The sequence below is a fragment of the Medicago sativa genome, chromosome 7, assembly GCF_051527215.1.
Source record: "Medicago sativa cultivar Bolivia chromosome 7, Bolivia_mono, whole genome shotgun sequence".
Classification (NCBI taxonomy): Eukaryota; Viridiplantae; Streptophyta; class Magnoliopsida; order Fabales; family Fabaceae; genus Medicago; species Medicago sativa.
The window spans coordinates 87,162,287-87,180,293 of NC_140755.1; the positions used below are offsets into that span (position 1 = coordinate 87,162,287).

At 32.5% G+C, this 18,007-nt stretch overlaps 1 protein-coding gene, 1 long non-coding RNA gene and 1 other non-coding gene across 5 annotated transcripts; 2 read left to right on the top strand and 1 right to left on the bottom strand.

Annotated features, from left to right (window-relative positions):
* Positions 1-704: 704 nt before the first annotated feature.
* LOC146909735 (uncharacterized) lies at positions 705-4,705 on the bottom strand. Of its 3 annotated transcripts, none has more exons than XR_015019486.1 (3): positions 4,598-4,705; positions 2,441-2,947; positions 705-1,480 (listed from the first exon to the last, which is right to left on the bottom strand). It is a non-coding gene; the product is annotated as an uncharacterized LOC146909735 (long non-coding RNA). The 3 variants fall into 3 exon arrangements; XR_015019485.1 differs by lacking the exon at positions 4,598-4,705 and adding an exon at positions 3,226-3,914; XR_015019484.1 differs by lacking the exon at positions 4,598-4,705 and having other exon boundaries at positions 2,441-3,914.
* Positions 3,641-3,851, top strand: LOC146909736 (small nucleolar RNA U3). The gene has a single exon (XR_015020736.1). It is a non-coding gene; the product is annotated as a small nucleolar RNA U3 (small nucleolar RNA).
* Positions 4,706-10,986: 6,281 nt separating the features above from the next.
* Positions 10,987-17,185, top strand: LOC146909737 (glycosyltransferase-like At2g41451). The gene is made up of 11 exons (XM_085727268.1): positions 10,987-11,508; positions 11,891-12,040; positions 12,144-12,196; positions 13,055-13,163; positions 13,279-13,413; positions 13,507-13,551; positions 14,348-14,535; positions 14,965-15,106; positions 15,628-15,674; positions 16,271-16,358; positions 16,472-17,185. Exons 1-11 carry the CDS (start codon positions 11,194-11,196, stop codon positions 16,763-16,765), a joined length of 1,566 nt encoding a protein of 521 aa, XP_085583394.1. The 5' UTR covers positions 10,987-11,193; the 3' UTR covers positions 16,766-17,185.
* The last annotated feature ends 822 nt before the right edge of the window (positions 17,186-18,007 follow it).

The following is an 18,007-nucleotide window of genomic DNA, read 5'->3' on the forward strand; positions in this document are numbered from 1 at the left end:
TTTAGTTCCTATAAAATTTTTGATCATCACTTTTGGTCCCTACTTTTAAGTAAACTCAAGTGTAGCCTTTGTATTTTTTAATGAAATTGTGCATAAATGTTTAGAATATTATAAAAATCCCTAAAAAAATAGAATTTTTTAACAAAACATGGATTCAATATGAATTTTTAACTTCCAATAATATAAAAATTTATATTTAATTCATGTTTTCATTAAAAGAATCTAATTTTTTGGAAGAGATTCTTATAATATGATAAAATTTTATTCAAAAATATGAATTCTACAAATGAGTTTACATGAAAGGAGAGACCAAAATTGAAGATGGAAAACTTTTGGAGGACAAAATCGAAGAAATTTTTTAGAAGGACTAAAACGAAAAAGTTGGTATTTTTATAGGGACCAAAAACATATTTAACCCTAATTTCAAATATCTAATTACGAATAATGTCAGTTATCATTTTTTTTCTTCATTTTTATTCAAAGTCAATGGATATCACTAGTCAAACTACTGATTTTTTATTATTAAAAATAAGATATTTATTCATTTAAATCGGTATATTACATCGAAAACAAAACAAATTGTGCATTGCTAAAATTGAAAAAGATGAATTTGTGAACAAACACACCTAAGTAACTTGGATGATTTTCTAATTGAACAATCAAAATAAATTGTATTTAATTAAAACAACATACTACAAAAATCATTTTTGTATAATAAACCGCAAAAGGTAACTTTTAGCATAATATTTTTGTCACCCATTACAATTCAACCCAATTCGATAGATTAGTCTTTGTAGTTGCGCGTAGAGGATACTCACACACAGCAAAAATAATGTAAAAATGGCATCACACAAATACTAGCCTGTAGCCAGAAAACAAAAGGACATTTACCAAAGAAAATCTAGACCCTATTATTATTGCTACCCCCATTAGATTGTGTGATTCGGTATTCAAGAGATTCTTATTGTGAACCACTGTGGTCCTCTCAAATTGTCCCAAGAGTGCCCTAACATGCAAGGAAGTTGAACATGCAGGATAAGCATGGAAGGAATAGACCTCATGCTACTCAGCTCTAAGTCTTGATAATATATCTGCACAAGCATCACCTCCCTGAGAGAATGAACCAAATATAGGGACCAAATTTAAGATTTTGCAATCTTCTTTTAATGTCACATGAAACATTTCAAAAAGTCCAAGAGGCTGCATGAACCTCAACTAGGTTTATGCAGCCTTGAAGATCCAACTTTTCAAGATTTGGAATTCCAGTGAAATCTGGAGTTTGATGTAGATATTTAGAAATTCTCATACTGGTCTTCAAATACCCGCAAAAGCGAATTTCCTAAGATTCTGTCCTTAAAAGTGCACACATGTTGTTTATCCTTGAATCAATTCCAACCAGTTTACAGTCATAGCGAGACAATTTGGGTTGTAACCTTTTCCATACCTCTGCGAAAAATTCTCCAGCGGGTTCTGTTTCAAACTATAACGAAAATTTTAAATGACTAATATTTAACATGAATAATCATCAAGGAACAAAACCATCATGAGTGAAGACCTGTTTTGAGTATGGCTTCATTCTATATCTGTATTGTATAGCATCTTACTTTTGGCAATATTTTTATTATACTACTTGATTAATAAGGTTATGTTAATTATATTTCTTGTCTTAAAATTTTAAAACAAGTATCCCCAAAAGGATTTTTGTGCCGCTTCTGATAACCCGCTTGTGTAATTTGACACAAAAAAAGTTATTGCACAAGTATATAACTAGAAGGTGCATGGCCAAGGTAAGGTGCATGGCCAAGAGGGATCCTGTTACTGTAGGGAATCAACGGCCATTAAGATTATGGCCATCGTGGCCACGTTGCTGGGACTTATGAAAAATGTGAAGCTTAATCGATTGACCTTACCTGCCTAATGGTATCGCAGCCTATGGCGACCAAGAGGCTCGGTATACTCAGCATGCGACTTCAGTACGGTCCACAGTCCTTCAAGCAATGAACCTAAAAGACAAAGCATTTCGCTATCCCTATCTCACCAATGACTTGTACATTCCTACAACCAAGTTAGCTACTGGTAGTAGGTTAGAGGCCAATAGTTCATGGACAAAAATGAGATTATTTTGATCTCATTGTCTGCATGATATAATAAAAGCTTCTGATAAATTTATAACAAATAGAAGAGAGTACTAAAAGCAATCGCTCTATAGTGCAGTCAGATGTAGAGCGTTAAATTAAGAGGAATTTCTCTCTCTTAATTTAACAGCCTAACACTCCAAAGCTGGCTGTCGATGATCTATTTGTAACATTGCGCCAACTTGACAAATTATCGGTGGTTATGGTTAAAATATCAATAATTGATTTTCTCACTTGACTAATTACTCACTTTAAAGTTGTCCAATTAACAATATCAAATAGAATAGGGATATGATAAAACTTACTGAAGCCTTGGAGCTCCAGCAGACAGGTCTGCAACCTCTTTCAAGGCTTCCCTCCACTTCTGAGCCTTTTCGTTGTCATCTCCAAACCTTTCGCAATGCTTAGAAAAAGCCTGTGCAAAAGACCCTTGCTGGTGCCTCACATAGGTGGGATCCACATTGTAGAAGACAGGGCAAACATAACGACTGAATTGGATTTGAAATCAGAGGATGTTAAGTAGCTCATACAAGCACTACCGCAAAGAAGTGGAGTCAGGAGACAGAACCACCATGACAGAAAACTTCCCCTCTCTGAAGTTTCCTGTCGTCTGTGAAAACTGTTAAGCCGCTTCCTTTAAATGCTGTGTAGAGGTGATCAGTGAATTTGTTGCAAGTTTCTTCTTCTCTGAAACTAAAGAGCACTTGAAATTTCCATGACTTAGAATTGCTTGCCACTGCCATAGGAACTAGGATGGACTAAGGAGTAATCAGAATTCACAATTTCTTCTCCGCTCGCACTAGTTTTCTTTCCTGCATAAAAACCAAACATTTATCTGCTATCTTTGTTTGCTGGTTTACAATTACAGAATCAGTTGAGAATTTTAAACTACTATACAAATGAACACTTATTAAGAAAATGAGAACTGCTATTATTATATGCAGGGCCGGGGTTTGAACCCCTGACACCCCACTTATTCACCTTATAAGGTGAATTCTAGCCACTAGGCTACCTGGCAAAAAAAAAAAAAAAGAAAAAAGAAAATGAGAACTGCTATTTATCGCGATAAACACACTCGCAAAGGACTCACGATTTCTCGGCAATCACTTAATTTTTCTTCTAGCCGGAAAACATGATGCTAATTAGCATTACTATTTTGCCATGTGATCCACTCGTCCCTTCGCGATGCTTTCACAATCCTGTTTCTCGCGACAGATATCATTTTCCTAAGAATATTAATTCCTTTGCAATTGCAGAGCTAAAATCATCCCATTAGTCCCCTAATCATAAAAATTTATGTCACTTTCCTTAAACATTACTACTAATTTCTTTGCATACATATAAATAACTCTTCCACCAAAAAATAAATGCATGTATTGAGTCAGAAGCATTTTTATATTGAAAGCGAGTTACATACATCAGGACAGAAACAACCTTTTAGTCCCACATCGTTTGAAACAAGCACAACTCAAGTGTTTATAAAACACACGCGTGGAGGATTTGTCACGACCTTACTTGAACAGGATCTGTTCTATAGGATCGTACTACTGTGTCCTTGATTTCTAAGGAGACAGGAACAAACGTTTGGATGATGAATGACAACCGTGCGATCAGAGCGTGATTAACGGCTGAGAGATGACCTCAACTTCTTGAGCTGTAGATGATCGTTCTCAGACACACGCTGTCTGGGGTGGTCGCACGGTGTTCTTACAGACCAACTTTTTTCTTATTGCAAAACACACCCAGAGAATTTGTGAATGACAACCGTGCGATCAGAGCGTGATTGTAGATGATCGTTCTCAGACACACGCTGTCTGGGGTGGTCGCACGGTGTTCTTACAGACCAACTTTTTTCTTATTGCAAAACACACCCAGAGAATTTGTAAAAATGAGCTGTAGATGATTGTTCTCAGACACACGCTGTCTGGGTGGGGTGGTCGCACGGTGTTCTTACAGACCAACTTTTTTCTTATTGCAAAACACACCCAGAGAATTTGTGAATGACAACCGTGCGATCAGAGCGTGATTAACGGCTGAGATGACATCATCTTGAGCTGTAGATGATCGTTCTCAGACAGGGGTGGTCGCACGGTGTTCTTACAGACCAACTTTTTTCTTATTGCAAAACACACCCAGAGAATTTGTGAATGACAACCGTGCGATCAGAGCGTGATTAACGGCTGAGATGACATCATCTTGAGCTGTAGATGATCGTTCTCAGACAGGGGTGGTCGCACGGTGTTCTTACAGACCAACTTTTTTCTTATTGCAAAACACACCCAGAGAATTTGTGAATGACAACCGTGCGATCAGAGCGTGATTAACGGCTGAGATGACATCATCTTGAGCTGTAGATGATCGTTCTCAGACAGGGGTGGTCGCACGGTGTTCTTACAGACCAACTTTTTTCTTATTGCAAAACACACCCAGAGAATTTGTAAAAATAAAATTGATTTACTTACCTTGCTTCCAGAAGAACCAGGTTGAGCTTTTCCTTGTTTTGTAGAGGATCATGTCGATGTGACCATGTCCCTTTCCTCTCCTCTTTTTCAAATATAAGTTGATCATTTAGCTTCCTCCTTCGAAGCATAAATAATTTAAGGGAAATGTTAACCAGTGCCCGGGGCACTGGTTAAGCCAGTGCCCCCGGGGCACTGGTTAAGGATGCTAAAAGAAGAAATTCTAAGTCAAAAAAGATACTTTTTAAGCTTTTAATGCATTGATTGCACAACTATCAATGCAAATATTACTATCTTTGCTTCCTTAACCAGTGCCCCGGGGGCACTGGTTAACATGACCCATAATTTAATTTACTACCAAAAGAAAACCATTCATCCAGTGCAAATTTGAGTGAGTAAACGAAGCGTTTTAGAAATGGATCAGTAAGATTTTTTATGTTTTTTTTGCTTGTTGTATCTTTTTTTGGTTAAGGTCGTTGTGTTGCCACGTTAATAACCATGTTCAAGTAAGGGAAGTAACAATCTTTAAAACTGTGACACGTTTTTGGATTATTATTAGGCTTAAACAACTTTTTGATTCTTTATCTTTATTTTAAGGATTATATTGGTTCCTTATTTAAAAATATGTGTAAATAGATTTTAGGGTTAAATATGTTTTTGGTCCCTATAAATATGTCAACTTTTCGTTTTAGTCTCTCTAAAATTTTCCTTCAACTTTTGGTCCCTATAAAATTTTCAATCACTACTTTTGGTCCCTATTTTCAAATTAATTTATGTATTTTTTTAATGAAATTGTACAGAAATGTGTAAAATATTCTAAAACAATTTCCTGAAAAAAATTAGAATTTTTTAACAAAACACAAATTAAATATAAATTTTTAACCGTAAAAAATATAAAACCTCATTAAATTCACGTTATGTTAAAAAATTCTAAATTTTTTTTGGAGTGATTCTTATAATATTTTGAATTTTTCTGAAAAATTTTATTAAAAAATATGAATTCTACATATGAGTTTACTTTAAAAGAGGGACCAAAAGTGAAGATTGAAAATTTTATAGGGACTAAAAGTTGAAGGAAAATTTTAGAGGGACTAAAACGAAAAGTTGACATATTTATAGGGACCAAAAACATATTTAACCCGTAAATAGATTTTATAAGTAAGTAAGTATTATCTTCTTTCCACTTTATCAATTCTCCTATAAATCAAAATTAGGGTTCATTGGAACCCGTTTTTCCACAACTTCTTTACCCTAAATTAGAGATTGCGAGCAATCTTATTATCTTTTGAGCTAACATGTCAAATTCACAAGGTATCTCATTAGCTTCCTTTTTGAAATCGTTGACCAATGGTGCAAAGGATGGATCTGACACAAATTCGCATGGATCTCATACATCAAAACCATGAATTCTCGTTAAAATGACTAATGTGGTACCAATTAAACAAAAATAAAGGACCTATCTGCATATTTTTCTTAATAAGAGATCAATATGAACCCCAAAATAAAGATAATAGACCAAAAAGGTGTTTAAGTTTTATTATTATTATGTTCATTTATATATTTAGTCCTGCAAATAGAGGTTACTTAAGTTTTGATCTCTGAATTCGTTAACCCTTTCAAATTTGTACTGCAAATATTAATCATTTGACTTTTGGTTCCTTAACCGAATTAATTTTTCGACTTTCAAACTGAGGTGATAACATTTTTTTTTGGACGGACCGGCGGTTAGGGGATTTGCCTTTAAGAGATACGTTTTAGAGGTTGTTTCATTTGTCTGAAAATAAGTTGTTGACGGTTGTGGACATGTTTACTTTAGGGTGGTGAGGCGTGGAAGTGGCGTCGTAGGTTGTTGGCATGGGTGGAGGGGCTGGTAGAGGATTGTAGGATTTTACTTCAAAATGTGTCATTGTAAGTTGATAATGCGGATTACTGGTGTTGGAATCTAGAGCCATTAGCAGGGTACTCAGTTCGTGGTGCGTATCGTTTCCTTAAAACTATATTCACATCCAACTATTCGGTCTTCCTGTTACCTAAATTGATGTATTCTTATAAATTTAAGACTTTTTAGTTGATTTAAATAATTCAGCGATTAAATCAATGAGAGAGTAATGATTTTGGTATGAAATTAATTGTTTGTTCCACCTATAATTAACGACAAAAGATTAAATAATTTGAAAGAGACTCGATCAACAAAAATATAAAAGAGTAATAAGATGACATTTCAAATTCTCAACGGACCTACCACATTTGCATAATAATAATAATATTACAATATAATATAACTATAACCATATATACCAATAACCACAGGACCACACCAATAATAATACTTCACACCTTCTAAACATATCTACATCATACAAGATGAAAACTACACATCAGATACCACAAAGTTATATGGGAACAATCAACCGGACATTTTTTAACAAAAAAACAAAAATACAGCAGAAAGATGAGGTTAACAATCACATGCTCCAAACACACATAATAAACTAAATGAACAAATGAATCCCACACTAATGAGTAATTACAGTGCCGACCTACCAAAAAAATAAGTAATTACAATGCCGTCTCAATACCACACCTGTCTTTTCTTGGGAGTTTATCATGTCTCTTTCTACATGATTTTTTTATTTATTAATCAAGCTATTAAAATATATTGAATATTTTTTCAATTAGCAATAAAGAATATGATAGAAAAATCAATTTTTTTTCATTAAATGTAAATCTAAAAAACAGTATTAATTATAAATAAATTTAATACAATCAATGAAATCTTACATTAACCGAAGAAGATAGTAATATATTAAGGGTCTTGTTAACAAGTATCCTTAAAACACTTGTTAAAGATTCAAAAATAGAAATAATTGGTAAATTTTATATAGAAAATATCACTTTTTAAAGTTTTAATGTGATTCTTCAGAAAAAAGTTTTAATGTGATGAATGCATTATTCCAAGACAATTTTATTTAAACTTCTTAACAAATGTTTTGATGACACTTGTTAACATTTCTCCTATATTAATATGGATAAAACTTAGATTAAGCTGTTTTGGTCAAATTCCACAGTAAAAAGAAAATGGAAAAATACTTTTTTTTTGAAAGAGGAAAAATACTTTTAAAGTTTGTTAAAAAATATATTTCCTAAACATAAATTGTTGTGGCTCATTTAATTCATTCCTAAAAAAAAAAAATAACATCATTGACCTAAGATCCAAATTTACCTAGCATAAAGATGAGTACTTGTTTTTTTTCTTCTTAATTTTTCTTAGATGACGATCATGTAATCGACCTCTACGAAAATTAAATTTAAAAGTTTGGACAAAATTCTAACATTGAATATTATTAATTTTATTTTAGTTATTACATTTTGATTTCAATTAAAATTGATATGTTAAGTTTGAGTTATGGAATCGACTAAATTTGTTTTGATTCAAATTCAAAATTAGAATTAAATTCAATTAATTTATTTCATTGAATAAAAAACTATGAGGAAAAAGTTTAAATGAAAAAAAAAGAGACGAACTTTGTATCCAATAGATGTCAGTTCAATGACAATAATTTGATTTTATGATTTATGATTTAAATCTTTTTGAGACAGTCGTAAAATAAGATTTAAACCATAAATCACAAAATCAATTTATATAGGGTTAATAGTGTTTTTCACTTCGGTAATATAGGCCATTTTCGATTTTCGCTCCTATAAAATTTTCGGTTTGATTTGCATCCTTGTAAAAAAAAAAAAATTCTTACGGAAAACACCCTTTCCCCATATGAGTGTGCATATTTGCTGACGTGGTACACTGTGTGGCATGCTGACTGTGCATATATGCTTATGTGGCATGTTGACTGTATAATTAATTTTATTTTTTATTTTTTTAAGGGTACACGTGGCATTTGTGCCTATTTTTTTTTTAAAAAAATTATAATATAAATTCATTTATATAGATTTGGAAATAAAAATAATTTAAAAAAAATTTGAAAATTAAATTTTGAAAATAAATAATTCAGGAATTTTTTTTAAACTCAGGATTTTTTTATTACGAAAATATTTTCCAAATTTTATATATTTTTTATATTAGAAAATAATTTTTTTTCCAAAATTTTAATTTAAAAAATGATTTTATAAAAATCTGGAATAAGATTTTCGAAAAAAATCTGAATTTTTTTCTAAATTTTTTAAAAAATTTGTATCCAGATTTTTAAAAATAAAATATTTTCCAGAATATTTTGTAGAAAAAATTTTAAAACAATTTTTTTTGGAAAAAAATCTGACTTTTTTTCCTTCTAATTTTAACCTTTTATTTTGAAAATTAAACTCCAGAATCTTTAAAAAAAAATTAATTTCGAAAAAACTGAAAATTTCTAATTTTAACTATTTTTTTCTGATTTTTTTAATATTTGAATTTCAAATAAAAAAACTGAAAATTTTAAAACAATCTTATTGTTTTTTAATATTTGTTTTTTTTATTTTCGATTTTTAATTTTTTGATAAAAAATCTGAATATTTTTCTGTTTTTTTGGATTTTTTTATTTGCGAAAATTATCTGATGTGGACAGTTAAAAAAAAAAACCAAGTCAGCGCCACATATGCACATTTGATGAGTTGGATGGAGGAGGGGTGTTTTCTGGGAAAAAAAGTTTTACAAGGATGCTAATCAAACTGAAAATTTTATTGGGGAGAAAACCGGAAATGACCTATATTACACGGGAGAAAAACACTATTTACCCATTTATATATTGTCAATAATGCCATCATTTTTTTTTTTTTGAAAAAAAATCTATAATGCCATCGTTGTTAACAATAGTTTTCCTTTCTTCATTTTTTTAAAATATTATCTAGAATAAAAAAAGGATGGAAAAAAACGTGCTTATAAAAAAAGAAGGCTTAAATATTTGAAAGGTCTCTGGAAATATAACTTACTTACCTTTTGGTTCATGTATTTTTTTTTGTTTGAAAAATACCTTTGCAAAAGATTTTTGTTTTTTTTGAAAAAGGTCTATATTTAAAATGCTAGGTGGCAGTCTGATGCTACATGACGCTTGCTGAATGTGTACTATTTACCACGTAGCGCTAACATGACAAATTCATTAATGTAAAGATACACCCTCCGGTCACAAATATAAGCAAAAATCCATGTTTTAGATACATTCAATAAATGATGTATGTAGTCTTTATTGTAGACAACATACATCATTTATTGAATGAATCTAAAACATGGATTTTTGCTTATATTTGTGACCGGAGGGTGTACTCTTATTTGAATGAAAAATGAGGAATTCTAAGGACAGTTGCTCACACACTCTCCCTTAGACACTCTCTCAATGTATGGTGCCAGCTGGTCTTCTTTTTTATTATTTACCTAGTGACCGGCTGAGCAGGTTAAGACATAAGAGATTTCCAACATTTTCTTCTATCTTGATTTTTTAAATTTTATTATTAATACCATCATTATATTGAAGACAAACACAAACAACTCAATCAATTCATACAGTTTGGCTATCTTCCATATCTACCTTAACAATGGAAGCCATAAAAATAGAATCGATGCAAAGTTTGAATGGTTGGATGATATTTTCAAAATAAAATTAATGGAAACCAGCGTGATTAATGTTTGTGGTTGTCTTTTTTGTTTACAAATAATCGAAGATGCAAGTCCAGTTTCTTGTATATGTCTTCTATGGTGTGAGAAGTGAGAACGATGGTATGGAAAAGAGACAAAGTGCAGACTTTTCTTTAGTAGCAAAATAAAATCTGAGAGAAAAAAATAGTTGTGGTTATAAAATCTGGAAAAGGATAGTCTGAGATTGTAATCTATAGTTGTGAACTTGTGGCTGTGTAGTAGTTGTGTAGTTTTTTTTTTCCATTATAGAAAAAAAAATCTGAGAGAAGAGAACTTTGAAAGCAGTGGCGTGGGAAGAAGATGACCTTTGAGTTCCTTATCATAAAAAATTAAAAAATATGAAATAAAGTTTTTCAACTTTCAAAGCCGGTAACACAGGTAAGAAATTAAAAAAATGGACACGTGGCTCCATAGGTTAGGAGAGTGCTTGTTGGAGAGTGTTCAAGTGAGTGACCATAGCATTGCTCATGAAAAATACTTTTATTTTACGAAGACCAAAAGCCATATTTGAATAGACAAAACTCATTTAAAAAAAAGAATAAAATAAAAGCATCGTTGAATGTTTTTTTAGTATAATATCATTGATTTCTTATTATTTTAGTATTAAATTAAATTAAATTAAATATAGTTTTTTTGAAATAATATTAATAATAATTATTGATTGTGTGTCTTAAAATATATTTTTGACCAAAAAGAATAAAGATAAAGAATATTATTAAATTGTGTTGTTGAGTTGAATAACATGGAACTGAAATACCAACGAGAAAACGGCTCCATTGATTGAGCAGTTGTTTTGTGAAAGAAAATTCTCTTTTTCTTTCTTTCTCAACTCGCTTTCAGTTTCTTCACTTCCTTCTTCCCTCATCAACACGATACAAATTTCAATTTTCATTTCATATATAAACAACAACAACAACAACACCACCATCATTCTTCTCCAAATTCACCCCCTTCTTCTAATTGCACCTCCCATACAATGGCAGGTGCAAACAAACATCCCCCCACCACTTCCTCCACCTCCCGTCTCCTCCTTCTCTTAACCATCCTCCCTCTCACCCTCGCCGCCTTCGCTTTCCTCCTCCAATGGCGCGGCGGCGTCACCGACCCCGTCACCCGTTGGTCACCCGATCAAAACCTCTTCCCCGGTATGTCAACCTCCGATCACATTCAACAACGATCACAACCTCGTTCACATTCCGATTGCTCAAGTCTCTTCGGCAATACTCATTCCCCTTCTTTTCCTTACTTTCGTGATTGGACTCTTGATTTCTCCTCCGATCTCTCCCCTAAGGTTTGTATCATTGTCGTTTTCTTCATTATCCTTGGATCTATCTTTGGTTTTTATGTTCTTAAACCCTTATCAGATTCAATTTTTGATTAATTCTTTATATTATAATCATCCAATCGTCTTTGTTTTATATTTAATTCAATTCATCATCTTGGAATTGTGATTTTAGATTTTACCTGTCTCGTTATGAATTTGAATTTATTTCTCTGAGTTTGAATTTGAATTTGAATTTTATAAGTAAAAAAATATGACCAAGAATTATTGCAGAATGAATTGAAATAAATGGGGTTTTTTCTAATGATTTGTCTTTAGGTGGAGCTTATTAACCACTTGAGTCTGAGCCCGATTACCTGGTTGATTTGATATTGTTTTTGTTATGTTTTAGATATGTATAACTACGAGTACTTCTGCGGGTTTGGAGCAGACACTACCATGGATTTATTATCATAAAGTTATGGGAGTTTCAAGTTTTTTACTTTTTGTTGAAGGAAAAGCTGCGTCGCCTAATGTATCTAGAGTTTTAGAAACCATTCCGGTGAGTTGAATTCATTTTGATGTGAAATGGTTTATTTGACAATACTGTGTTATTAGTATTACCCAAGTTTTGAACTTTGATTAAAATGATGATTTTTTGTTAGGGGGTTAAAGTTATATATAGAACAAGAGAATTAGAGGAGCAACAAGCTAAAAGGTATATGCTTTTTCTTTTTTTTTTTTTTTTCTTTCTTCAATTCAAAAGTTTTGTTTTTCCTTTGTTGAGCAGGTGACTGTTTTTTACATTGGTAACCGTGCCTTTAGTTAATCAACATGCATTCTGGATTTAAAGTGTGGATTATTTATTTTTTTCTTTTGTAATTTGAATGAATAATGTTGAGTAGTTTAAGTATACTTCATTGCTAGCGTGCTTTCGCGGATTTAAAGTTCCACATGCATTCTGGATTTGGTTTGGCTTTACTATCCAAATTCCAAAGACCATGTCTTGTTTTTTGTTTTAGAACAGATCATTGGCAGAGGTTTGTGTTTTGATTGTCTAATAATAACCATGTTAGGGTCACATATGGATGGCAATGACTCTTACATTTTTTAATCTTGTGATAAATATCTGATCTTATCACAATATTCTAATGTATTTTAAGATATAACCTTGATCATTAAAAATAATCTTATGGAAGTGAGCCTTGTGCCTTAGAGCAGTGGTAAGTTTTCTAGTTGCAAAAAAAAAAACGTCTCACATTGGTGGGAGCCAAGTATTGTGAATTGCTCTCCTTATATGAAATAAATTGGGATATAGGGATATAATCCGTGTATGTTAAACAGTGTACCAAACGTGGCATCAGGTTAGTTCGAAGTATAAAATCCATTCTTGGGATTTCGTTTTACAACTTAAGATATCGGACTTGGTGGGTTTTTATAATTTAAATATTCATTCATACCGTGACACATGATTTTAATACTATGTGCTAATTTTCTTACCTCCCCATAATACCGCAAACTATTTTGATAGGTTGATTAATACCTTATTTGCACTTTGAATTTTGTTTTGTACCAGCCGTATATGGAACGAAACTTGGTTGTCAAGCTTCTTCTACAAACCTTGTAACTATGAGTTGTTTGTAAAGCAATCTTTGAACATGGAAATGGCAATTGTCATGGCAAGGGTATGGATTTTTATTTCTTTGATTGGTTTATTATAATATACTAGCATACATTTTTTTTAAAGTAATTTATCTTTCTAAGATCTTAATGTCATATTTATAATATTGTTTTACTCAGGATTCTGGCATGGATTGGATCATCCATCTGGACACCGATGAACTGATACATCCAGCAGGAACACAGGAATACTCCATGAGGCAGTTGCTATCTGATGTGCCTGGAAACGTTGACATGGTTATTTTTCCAAATTATGTGAGTTCAGGAGTTTTATTTAACTGCGATCTTGTAGCCTATGTTATATTCGTTGATAAATATTACTTAATGCTGGAATGTTATTTGCTTCAGGAAAGCAGTGTTGAGAGAGATGATATCACGGAGCCTTTCAGCGAGGTATTTGCTTAAATAGATTTTCTTAGTTTTCTAACAGCTAATTCGACTATTATAATTTATAAATTTAATTTTTGTTTTTGATTTCTTTTCTTTTTCGGTACTACTGGATTGTTAGCTGTTGCCTTTGTCGTGCCATATGTTTTTTCGGAAAAATTAAATATGTACCGAAAGCGGAACATGAATTACTGATTTTGTTTAAAGGCTTACTCTTCGAGAAGTGATATAATCAAAAAATTTGCACACATTTTAGACCGACATGTGAAAGTGTATCTCCATAGGCATTCACACTCGAGAGTTCTGTACATGTTTTACAATGAACCTTTTAAGCAATGTAACAAAATATCTTTGGCTGACTTTACACACTGTTTAGTATTTATGCTTCATTACAACAGCCTTTTTATGATGTCCATGGAAGTCTGAAGAGAGATGAAGTAGAAGTTAGCTTGTTGGAATTATGCGATTCAGTCATTTAGGAACAAAAGTCATTGGGGTTTACTAATAAAAAAGTATATAAACATAAACCAATCTGCTTCACACACATTTTCATATGAATTTCTGGTATTTGGTTGGAATCGTTGGATACAGCTATATTGTTGACAACCTTGTAATGTGGCTGTGGTAGTTTCTATGTTTTTTTTTTCATTTATTTAAACCAAAAGTTGAAAGTGTCTATTTGCAGATCCATTTTTTAGCGTGTATCATAGCCATTTTATTGTTATTTTTTGTTCTTTCAACTATTTTCTTTTTGAAAACCTAGTATATTTAATTACACATTTAACTTACAATGTTGTCATAGGTTTCAATGTTCAAGAAGAACTATGATCACCTTCCGAAGGATGTGTATTTTGGAAATTACAAAGACGCAACTCGTGGCAATCCAAACTATTTTCTTACTTATGGAAATGGGAAATCAGCTGCTAGGGTTCAGGATCATCTCCGTCCTAATGGTGCACATAGATGGCACAACTATATGAAGACACCTAAGTACGTTGATAATGCACACTGTTAATTAATATGAGCATGCGTCTGACAATCATGTATGTGTCTATGTATGTATATTGACTACAACATTAGTTTACTATTTAGGGGAGATATTATTGAATCTGTATGTATTTTGGAGTTTATGACTATGCCTAGTAGACCTAGGCTAACCACACAAAAATTTATGGGTATGTTGGTTTCATATCATGCAAGTTAGCATATGGTTTTTTCAAGTTTTCTGCTAACTGTTGATCTTGTATTGAATGGTTTTTCCAATTTGCCGGTAATTTATGCTGTCCTGAGTAGGCTGTCTTTTATCTCTAGGTGCTGACATTTAATTCCATGTCATTTTAAGTAAAATGTATAAATAGTGAAGAGTGCATTATTTTAATCCATATTTTACACTGATTTGTATGCCAAATCTTTTAACAGTGAGATCAAGTTGGAAGAAGCTGCTGTTTTGCATTACACTTATACCAAATTTTCTGATTTAACTTCAAGACGTGATCGGTGTGGCTGCAAACCTACAAAAGAAGATGTAAAAAGATGTTTCATGCTGGACTTTGACAGAGCTGTAAGTTATAGATTCTCTTTAATGCTCTCCTTGCATCTATATCCAATTAATAACTACTAGCTTCTTGAAGTGTTGTTAGGATCTTATCATCTGCAGTTACATTCTCCTTTTCCAAATATCTTTACGTCTATCAGTTTTTGCATCTTAATGTTTGTGTTAGGCCTTGAACTCAGGTTTCCTGGTGAAATCAGAATGTAATTCATGTTTAGTTATTTTCTGTGCATGGTTGGTTATATGTCATTCCCTCAGTTTTTTTTTTCATTTCTTAACATTGTAATTAATAATTAATTATTTCCTGGTACTAGTAATTCATTAAACACCGTCGCCTCTTTTTCCCTTGAAGGCTAAACTGCAGACAATGGTGTTCAGTTTTTGTTCTTCACTTTCTAGTATACTGGGCTGTGAAGTTGCGCAAATTTACATTTTGGGTTTGTTTGTTGGGGGGACAGGGAATTTTGACATTGCAACTGTGTAAAAATATTTATAGTCTCTGACTACTTTGTTCTTTGGCTGATGTGTAGGCTTTCATCATTGCTTCAACTGCAACTGAGGAAGAAATGCTTCAATGGTAAGTTCAGAAGTATGAAAATAATTACTTTAAACTGTTTACTTAACTAAAGATATAATTTTTCCTGGAAGTGTTGAAATTATTCGTTAAACTTTTTGTTTCGTACATGTCGGTGTGGTCGGTCCATACAGTCATAGTCTACTACTTTATGGAATTATATACATTTTTAGGTGTAATTTTTATCATGAGCTGCGTGTCGGAACGAATTGCAAATCTGTGTGGAGGAGCTCAGGTTGTTCCTAGATGATTCACCGGCAGATATTGCGATAAGTGAGAATTTGGCTCCCCAAATAAAGATTATGTTGGGACATCATTATTTTCAATACAACAACAACAACCAAGCCTTATCCCGCTAAACGGGGTTGGCTCAATATTTTACAATATAAATAGAAAATAATATTAGATACATAGATGAAGCGTATATTTTAAAATGAAACAATCTCAAACATATTAAACTTGTGTGGTTTGTAGTCTATCCTAAAACCATTTGATAGTTTTAAACATAATAGCAGCCTCCTTCACATTTTAATTTATAGCACGGCAAAAATGCATAAAAATTTGTCTTCAAGTTGGTTTTTTCTTCTTCTTTCATTTAGGTATCGTGAACGAATTGTGTGGACTGACAAAACACTAAACATGAAACTTATGAGGAAAGGCATCTTAACTCGCATTTATGCTCCCATGGTAAGTTCATTTACCTCAAATGCTTTATGGTTTCTCTCCAAGCAATTAATACTGTTATCTGACATAGTTATTAGAGAACGTCTAACTTTTGCTCCATAAAATTTCCTTTGTAGGCCATTATTCAAAGTTTGAGGGAAACTGGCGTTTTTAGCTCTGTGATTGCAAAAGCTGCTCAGACAACAATATCGAAAGACAATTTTTTAAAATCTGTTGAGAGTAGCAATTCAACTAGGAATGCCAGATCAGAAATGTTATCTTCTAGAAAAATTGATGCTGGTGGAGCATCCCAAGCGATTGCAAGAAGAATCTTGGAGGTTATAGATGATTCGATTCCCTCTGCAATCCCACCGTTATCTCCACCCTATCATGACGACGCTGACGCCGACACTGACTTCCTTACATCCTAGTTTTTGACTGACTCCTTGCCATGGCCAGAGATTAAAATTATTTTGAACATGGGTCTGATACTTGAATTCTGGAGATTTTTTTTAAAGAAAGACAATGATAGAAGCACTTCTGGCTGTCATGATGGCCATTCCTGTTTCAGGATTCATGGGGTTTTTCCCGATCATTACCCAAGCGCTTGTGTAAATTTCAGGTATAGACTGTAGGGTTAGTGTAGGAATTATACAAAGCAGACTTTTCTATCTGTTCATTATTCTTTTCCTATTTATTTTGGGCAGATTGGGTGCGATTGTTGTAATTGTAGTGGCCTATTCTATTTTTGTTCACACACATTGAGAGAGGTCTGTTATACAGGTTGAGATTTTCTCCCCCAGTTGGAGGAAGGAGAAATGATTTATACAATGAAAATTATGTTTTGTCAATTTTTGTCGGCATTTGAATTGATTTCATTACTTTAGTGCCCTGCATCCTAAGGGAAGTGAAAGAGTTTAGAATTAATGTCAGTGAGTTGTCAATGAAAAAAGATAATTAGAGGTCTGAATTTCTACGTACTAAAACATGTCTATACGATTATCCCAAAAAAAGGGTATACTGTTAGAGGGTATACGTACCACAAGCCTAGCTCAACTCGCATAGCTACACTATCAAGGGTTGAATATATATTTTTCCATTCCTTTGAAATCAGCAAATTAATAGTATTTCTTTCCCTATTGTGATCCTTTCAATATTTGAAATAATCACTAGTCATTCAACACATTCATGGATATTTGTTAAATTACTTGTTTAACATGGTTATCTTGGTTAGGTAATTAATGCCCAACCCTATGAAGAGGCTTTGGAAGGAGATTGAGCGTTTGGGTAGTTTCTGAAATTTGGGGATACACTTAAACTATTTATTGATAGGATAAGTACTTGACTTGGAATTTTAATGCTCAAAACCGGACTCTAATCCCACCGTTTTCCCTTTATAAGTTTCCTTCATTTGAAGGCAATCTATTTGAGGCACTGGCATACACTAATCATTGATATTTTCATGTTGTGAAAGTGTAACTCTTTTCTGTTAGATCCAACCTCATTGGTTCTATATGATTCGGTGTCATAAGTGAGAATTTGGTGGATTTGACTCCCCAATTCCCAAATATTTTTATTTTTTTTAGAGGTCCCAAATAAATGTTGTGTTGGAATATGAATATACTGCATAAATAGAACATAACATCAGAAACATAGATGAAGACAATATTTTA